The 8,760-nt window shown below is 32.0% G+C and overlaps 1 protein-coding gene across 1 annotated transcript; it reads right to left on the bottom strand.

Moving 5' to 3' along the window:
- Positions 1 to 2,380: 2,380 nt before the first annotated feature.
- LOC122270456 (uncharacterized) lies at positions 2,381 to 3,199 on the bottom strand. The gene is made up of 2 exons (XM_043047825.1): positions 3,146 to 3,199; positions 2,381 to 3,046 (listed from the first exon to the last, which is right to left on the bottom strand). Exons 1-2 carry the CDS (start codon positions 3,197 to 3,199, stop codon positions 2,381 to 2,383), a joined length of 720 nt encoding a protein of 239 aa, XP_042903759.1.
- Positions 3,200 to 8,760: the final 5,561 nt, after the last annotated feature.

Below are 8,760 nucleotides of genomic sequence, written 5' to 3'. Positions count from 1 at the left end.
AATATGAGGGTTATTACAGAAATCAGTTTATAATTTAGAATCACATAACATGCTTCTTTATCTATATAAAATGTTTTTATAAGAGTCATTCGTTATAGTTGGGCCCTACTTTTTGGAGTTGAGTTATTCATACACTGTAAAAAAATTACGATAATAAGTCCCAGTTCTCAGGTTGCCGGTTCTTTATACCGTAATTTGTTCAGAATGTTTTACAGTGTAAACGGTACTCTGAATTTTATGTTTAGATGAAAGTGTGCTTAAATTTTAAGGTAACAAAACTTACTCCAGAAATATTTTTGAAAAAAACTATTTTTTTTAAATATTAGTATTTCTTAAAGGGTGATTTATTTGCTGTTCATAAGACCAGAATCCTAACTGACTGAAATCTATAATTTGCTATGAAAATGATATTTTACGATAAAATGGAAAATTTAGACAGTATTTTCTTAAGCTTCATACCATCAACAAATCATAGGTTTTCTTAATTTATATGGGAGTCATACCTTTAAAACAATATCTTAAAATTAAGTTTAACTTTACTAAAACACTCGAAAATCAATCGAAATTCGTTTGTCTCTGCTTTATAAGCTTTACACACTGTATGTTAGCCAAAGGGCAATTGCTTTGATTAAGCTATTTGTTTCGTTTATTAGAACAAATAGTGTAATTAATGAAACTTGTCTTTAGAAACACGCTATTGCACTTGACATTAATTTATGTAAGGCGGATAATAAATTTAAACGGAATGAATAACCTTCAGATGAAACAAGTAAATTGAAAGCCTTTGTGTTAGAATAATCTGCTTAATTTCAAATATCGTTGCTTTATGAAGTAAAAGTCCGATTAAAGTTTTATCACGTGGTTAAATATATAAGAATCAACGTTATTTGACTTGTGTTTTGAAGTGTAAATCTTAGGAATGAATTTAATAATGTCTAAAAATTTGTTGTCTTGGATTATTTGAGAAACAGTTAGCAAAATTCGAATGATTGCTTAGTGAAAGTAAACTAGTGTAAATTATGAATATTTTTTATTAGTATTATTTTCTGTAGATATTTTTTTCATTTAACAGCATTCAGTCTGGAGATCAAATGAAAACGAATATCTGTCCACATTACATATTAAAGTGTGGCATGAAATAAATTGGATAAAGTTTAATTTTAAATATTTTTGTCACAATATAACTTAAACTTATTTTGAAAAATATTATGGAACCTTGGTTCTAATTTTTTTTTAGAACAGGAATTTGCCAGGAATTTGCCTGGAATTTTGGAATTGACTTCCAACAGGAATTTGCTACAGCACTCAAATCTAGCGGAGCAAAAGCATGGTGCCATACATATTTTTCTGACTGTCATATTTTTTTTCTAACATACTATCCTTCTTAACCTTTTTTCTCATCTAATTTACCATATTTTTAATTCAATGGATTTTTTTCAACTGGTCTTACTTGGTGACAAGTATTTCAGCTAAACTTCATAAGCATTTGGGACCCCTAAGAGATTCAGAGAAAAAAGACAAACTATCAGTAGGTGAGTTGTGCTGTATAGTAGAAACTTCTTGGACATGCAAAAAGCTCTGCATTGATGCTTAAGTGGTTATTTGAAAAATTGAAATTTTATTCGACGATTTATTTTATTAGGTTGAAATACGTTTTTTATTCAATCGATTAGTTTTCGCTTCTGTAGACTAATTACTAATGAGCAACTCACTGGGTTATTTACGCAGTGACTCATTGTATTGATTACTAATTTGGCATCTTTAAAAGATCCTAAGGAATAAGACATTATATCAGAAGGTGAGTTGAGCTCTATAGCAAAAACTTCTTGGACATGCCAAAAGCTCTGCATTGATGCTAAGGTGATAATTTGAAAAATTTAAATTTGTTTGGCTATTTCTTTTATTAAGTTGAAATATCTTTTAATTCCGTTGATTAATCTTCGGTTCTGTAGACTAATTACTTATGAGCAACTCACTGGTTTAGTTACATTGTGACTCACTGAATAAATTACCTTGCATAACTTGTAGTGGATGCAACGTCTGTATAGCTCAACAGAAAAAAATGATAGAGGCATTCTTTTATTTTTTATCAAATATGCAGCTTTATTTTATTGGTATTATCTAATCAAAGATTACAATACATTAATGAAATAAAAAGGCATACAATACAAAGACATTAATCAAAGAGATAGCCATTCAAATTATAATTTGACAAAGAGAAAGTTGGTATTTTCGGTTCGAAATAGCCTAACAACTTGAAATGTACGTAACTTTATATTTATATAACATATGTCACATAATAAAACAGCTCCTACAGGGCAACAAAAAAGTATAGGGATCATGTTTGAATGTTTTAATTTCCAAAGTTTATTACATAAATTCAGCGATACTTCTCAATATGTCGACCTCCGACATAATAGATTTGTCTACAACCTTTCGGCCATGCTTTTAAAGCTCCCAAAATGATTTCCTGGGGGATTTTCTTCATCTCTTCTCTAATAGCTCTTTGAAGGCCTCTCAATTTAGAAATTCTTCGCTTATTCAGTTTGTTTTTTACATTTCCCCATAGGAAATAGTCGCATGGTGCAGCATCAGGACTGTTTGGAATCCATTGTTCTGCTCTCAGGAATTGCACTTGCTGATCTGTTAGGAATTTCTGGGTGACCTTATATGCATGCGATGGGGCAGAGTCCTGATGGAACACAGCATCACCATTAGGGTGCAATCTGCAGTAATCATCCTTAAGAAAGGGCTTTAATATCTTCTGTATGTAATACTCAGAATTTATTTTAGCCCCAGGCTTCACAAACCGACGTTTGGTCACAACATGGGCGGATATGCCCATCCAAAACATTACGCCTTTAGGATGAGGCACCGTGGTTGATGGTGTCAAGTCTCGCCTGTTCTGCCCACGACTAAGATATTGAACTTTAGATTTAGCATTGGTATCAGATAGATAGATCCGAGCTTCATCAGTTGTAATGAACTTTCGCCATCTGTCCTTACGGAGAAGCTTGTAGTGTGGCCATGAACGTTGCCTCTTAATCTGCACCGATCTCTCACTTAAATGATGACATTTAGGTTTTTTATTGCCTTTTTTCTTCAACTTTCGTTTTAGTTAATAGCTTACAACTTGCTGACTCACGTTAAGAGCTTTAGCCATGCTTGCCTGTGTTGGCGGATCCGGTTTTGATGTCATCTTATCATGCTTCTACAAATTTGATTTCCTCAATTTTCTTGGCCTTCCACTTCTTTTTTGTTTTGCATTATTTTGCATCGATCCGAGTTTTGAATTCTTGATGCGACTGATATGGCTGAGTGAAATCGCAATACCTTTCTTTTTAAAATGGGTTTGTATAATTCTGTGGCTCCATCGAAGTTCTAAAAATGCTTGTACTTGTCCAATTAGCTTTTTGTCAAATTTCTTCAAAGGCATTTTTGTGATTTTATGAAATAGTATTGCAATTGAAAGTCTAATAGCTGGTCTTTAGATCAGTATGCTATATATGTAAAAAGGTTTCAAAATTTTAGTGGTAGATAACCACAAAAGTGATCCCTATACTTTTTTGTTACCCTGTATATACAGAATAGTCACGCTAATTATATTCTCTTATGAAAGGCTGTAAAATGAAGATGAAGCATGTGGAAATAAAGAAACAAAAAAATTCAGTGCATGTTTCTTTTTCTTGGAACTCTGATGAAAAAAATGGGGAAAACCAAGAATGATTTTTCGACGACAATTGAAGGCGGATTTTAAAGGATCTTGTTAAGGTTTAGAGGTAAATTTAAAAGTGTAAGATGAAGTCAGATTCAAGGAGGAGAAAGCTGTGGTGGCTCAGGGGATAGAATGTTTGTCTTCCAATTAGGGAAGGGTTTGAATACCAACGTTGGTTGGTCGATACAAATTCTGACCCCGGCATGTACCAACCACAGCGATGTCGTAAAATACCCTCAGTGGTAGACGGATCAAGGGTTAGAGTTCCTTGGTCGCCAGACTGACGGTGAGAAGTTTTAGTGGTTTTGGTTTTCCTCCTCATGATACGAAACTGCGAGTTAGTTTCATCAAAAAAGTCCTCCGCGAAGGCAAATTTCTCCCAATACTTGATCCAGGTGTTCCCTTGTCTTCTGGATTAGGTTCAAAATTGCAAAACTACGGAGTTGAACATTTGTAGTCGTTAGCACAAAATTGAGTCGGCTGTTCAAAACTGGGGACATGGAGAAGTAGGCTGGATGCCTTTTGAGCCAAACGACGTGAGAAGCCTAGATTATCCGAAACTGTCATATATGATACTAGGGAATAAATCAATACAACCTAAACAGAAATATCTGGCATCTCAAAGTTAATTTTTAAGAGCTAAATAAGAAAATCTTTAATCTCACTGAATAAAGCAAATCGATTTTAATCTGTCCCTCTTAGTTTTCACCGATGACGAAACATTCCACAGTAGGGACTTAAACTGCTTTTGGGGAAGAAAAAATCCCAAATTCACAGAACAGAGCAGCACTGACGAGATTCCCTTGAGGTAGATATGCTCTGCGCAGTATGAAGATGTTCGAAATGAATTAAATGAAAATGTTCAAACCCTTCTTTTTTCAAGATCAAACTGTCACGGAAATCAGTCTTTTGGACATGTTAACTCTTGGTTGATGCCACAGTTGCAGGATGACATTGAAAACTTTATTCTCTTATTGGATGGTAAACCACCACACTTATGTGCGAGATAGATTGATAATTACTGATAAATATGTCTCTCACTGATAGATTGAACAAGTCGCGTACTACAGCGCGTCTCGTACTCAATGACCGCCAAGAAGTTCTGACCTCACCCCTAATGCCTCTTATCTCTTGTTTATCTATTCCTCCTTTCCTTGTTTATCTAGCAGAGCTGAAAAGCGTATTACAGCCACTATCAATGGATTTGATTTAGATACCTTAACATGCGTGCTTGCATTGTAACGTCCACAATTACAGGCGTTGGATTACCGGCTAGATGTTTGTCGTATGACTAAAGGTTGCACATAGAGCACCTGCGATTATGTAAATGAAACTAAAAATAATATCACAGAATTATGTTGCAGGTAACGCATTATATCTCACATTGTTCTTAATTTAAAATGCATCGAAATTATATATTCCTCATGAATTACCCTGCAATACGAAGATTTTTTTTCTTCATGTTTAGACCCGTAATTTGAGTTCAATGAGAAAAAATAATTAGGAAAAAAACTGATGTTAAATTTGAGAACTTGGCCTGAATATATCTCTACTAAGTTAAGACTGAAATATTACTTATTTATGCTCGTATCAAACTGTAATCAACACTTTCTAATGATATATTATTCAAATTTATTCCACAAATAAAGTCATTTCTTAGATCACAAATCAATAAAATAGAAGAAAAAATGTTCACCATGAACGATGTTGTACCACTTATCTCCAAGTACCTTTACATTTTATTCCATTCGCTTTTTAGCAAAGATAATTTATATTTGTCTACATAAATTGTTTTTGGAACTTTTATCATAATGGACCAATCATTCTCTTTCTAAAAATAAAAGTTATGATGGAATTTGAATTTTTACCGATAACATTGAAATGAAACATTTATCTGTTTTTCATAGTTCAAAACGTACTATGTAATTTGAAAGGAAGAAAGAACGGAAAAACCGAGTTCTGTATAATTTTATAAATCAATAATTATAAAGGTTTTATTTCAGCAAGAGCATTTTACAACATTTATTTTCTCTTAAAAGAACTTTTCGTTTTGAGAAAAATATGTATTTTGTAACAAATATTATTTATCATTTATTGCTAACGTTTTGGAAAATATTTATCGTTTCTTTGTAAACAATATTGTTTAGTTTTATTTTTAAAACTTTTCTATTCAAAATTGAACTTTTGAAATTCGATGCTATTATGTATACTTGTAAAGGATATTTAGAAAGATTTTACTTTTCAGAACTAAGATGTTTCAGAATATGTATATCCAGAAAAAATGTCTCACAGAATAATTTTGTTCTAAAGATCGAATTCCAGGAATGATCGAATTCTGATATATATNCTGACTTGAAATAATAAAACTGTTATATATAAATAAGACAAATCTTAATGGTTCAAATGGTTGATCTAAACTATGCTACCTGATTGCTGCTAACCATTTATTAAGTTACAAAATTAAATATATAAAACGTACTATCTTTAAATAAACATATTTTTTTACGATTTTGTATGAATTTCGTTTTCGATCGATTTTATTAAAATTTCCCATTTTGGCATTTAAATTACACAGTTTGAAATAGTGCAAAAAATATTTAATCTCGCAATCGAAATACTTTTCAACCTTTAGCAAATTAAATAATTCAAAATAATAATGTTATAAAAAATTTATAGAATAACCTTTGCACAATAAGAGTTTATAATTACGTGAAAACAATTTCCGATTTGTTTAAAAAAATCCTGGGATATTGCGAAACTCGCAAAAGGTTAAATTTATGTAACGAAGGCTCTTCTAGCAGTTGGACCATATACTTTCAAGATTGCTGCAACCTCTCCCCATTTCAAAAATCTGTCGTAACAAAGTACTATTCGAAAGATTTTTCCGTCTGATGCCATAACTTAATTAATAGTTAGCACACATTAATCAGCATACCTGAGATGAATCTTTTGAATCATTAAAATTTGATGGTACATACAACATAAAATTTAAAAATCAATTTTTGAATGAATACATAAGAGCACTTTCAAAGGAATGAAAAACAAAAAACCAACTGAAAATTCTATTTTTTTTCCAACCAAATTTCTGTTGGAACAATTTTCTGAATCAATTTAGACTGGGTTTTCGGATTTAAATAAGATATTATGACGAAAAAATATTAAGCATTCAATTGATATAAAATTTAAACAAAAAATGTTGTGAATCATTTTCATAAATTTCCCAGATGAAAGAACGTCGTGTATTAAGTCTTGTTGAGCTAATCACCAGTTTTAAATGTATGCAATATGGTAATCAGAAAATTATTTTCTCCAAGAAAAAGCATATTTTCATTTAAAGAGCAATGAGGAAAATGCTGCACAGTGCGAACAGAATTGAAGAATTGTTTAAACATTAGGAAATTTTCGTAAATCTAAGAAAGCTTACCATTAATTTATACTGCCATTTCCCTTCTATGAAAAAAAAAGGTCCAAAGCTCATAAATATGACAAACTTGATCAAAATTAGCTGGGTGATTATTTTATAGGGTTAGCTTGTTTTTCGAGAAAAATCACAATGAAATAATGTCAGAGTATGCATCCTTCTCCAATATGGTCACAGTATCAGCCTGCGAACACAAAGCTCTCGCGTTTGATACTAGTCGGTGCAAATACGTCCCAACCGCCTTTTCAGTTGATATCATGGACCACAAACTTGTAAATCTTTTTCTTCATTCCCCCTCATTACATAGTTCGCCTTGATTTAATGAACAAATCGTGTCTCAATAATTTTTTTACTCTTTGATTTTTTCCCCACACCACTTGGGTAAACTTTTGAAAAAGTCCGTTGATGTAGAATTCAATATCGTAGAGGATAAGTATGTTGACAGTGTTCCGTAATTATTATTTTTTTCTTATTTTCATTGTACAGTGCACAAAGCAAAAAAAAAAAAAACGGGCCACCTTGAATAAACTTTGATCTATTCATAGGAGCATCAAGTTCTAGGACTGTTCTTAAAGGTTCAAGTAATCAAATATGCTAACTAATTAGGGCAGACGATATTTTAAGTTACAAAATCAGACGCAGAAACGCACTTTCTGTGAATATACATGACTTTTTTTCGAAGGATTTGGATTTTTGATCCCTAAGGTATAGGGGTCGCCGCAATCTGGGAAATATAGTAGCAACAGTTTGGTCAGGAGGGCGGTCCAAAGTTTGGATCTTTTAATGCTAATTTAACTTTCTGCATATTTCACTACACTTCAAGAACTTTTTAGGTGAATTGAAAACTTCTTGCACATAATTATAAAATTCGTTTATCCAATGTAAAATATAATTTGTAGTATATATTTATTATATTTAACTATTTCTTTGCCAACCGGCCTGTGTAGGGGGCAAGGAACCATTCTTGCATTTCAGAAAGGTCCTGGGTTCGAATCCCGGGCACGGCATGGATGTGGTTGTGGTTGTGTGAATGGCGTGGCAGAAGTCGAATTTCTGGCCATAGATGGCGCCACTGAAAAACAGGAACAATCGCACCCCCACTGCCTACACAGGCATGCGACAAAAAAAATTTTTTTAGTCGAAACACTTTTGAATTGTAAAGTATGGAATTTTATTTATTATATCATTTTAAGGAATGCAATTTTAAATAGCGAAGTACGAAATTTGAGTGAAATCGGTCGAATAGCTTCTGTGAAATCGAATCTTGAAAAAGTGGGTATTTTTAAAATACTTTTTCTCGGGACCTGTTCAAAAAGATTATGGTCAAATTTTGCATTTTGCCATTAAAAATATATTCCTTAAAATAATGCATGATATTGTATATCATATAATTCAAAATTTTTTAGACTATTGCTTTCGAATAAATAAAATGAAATAATAAAAAACTAATAAATATTTACTAAAATAAAATTTTTGCATGGAATTTTTCTTTTTTCTTTTTTGCAAAATTTTATAATTGTGTACGAAAATGTTTCAGTTCGCTATAACATTTCTCGAGATATGGTGAAATAAGCAAAAAACCTTAAATTCATATCAATGAATCCAAACTATTATCCGCTCTCCG

The sequence above is a fragment of the Parasteatoda tepidariorum genome, chromosome 1 (assembly GCF_043381705.1).
Source record: "Parasteatoda tepidariorum isolate YZ-2023 chromosome 1, CAS_Ptep_4.0, whole genome shotgun sequence".
In the NCBI taxonomy this organism is placed as follows: Eukaryota; Metazoa; Arthropoda; class Arachnida; order Araneae; family Theridiidae; genus Parasteatoda; species Parasteatoda tepidariorum.
Note: the sequence above shows the minus strand (reverse complement) of the source record. Positions and strands in the feature narration are given on the sequence as shown.

Bases quoted from the DNA above. Each gene is read 5' to 3' on its own strand.
- LOC122270456 (XM_043047825.1), bottom strand. From the start codon at position 3,199: ATGACATCAAAACCGGATCCGCCAACACAGGCAAGCATGGCTAAAGCT. The intron at 3,047-3,145 runs GTGAGTCAGCAA...AGATCGGTGCAG, and splicing joins GCATGGCTAAAGCTCTTAAC to ATTAAGAGGCAACGTTCATG.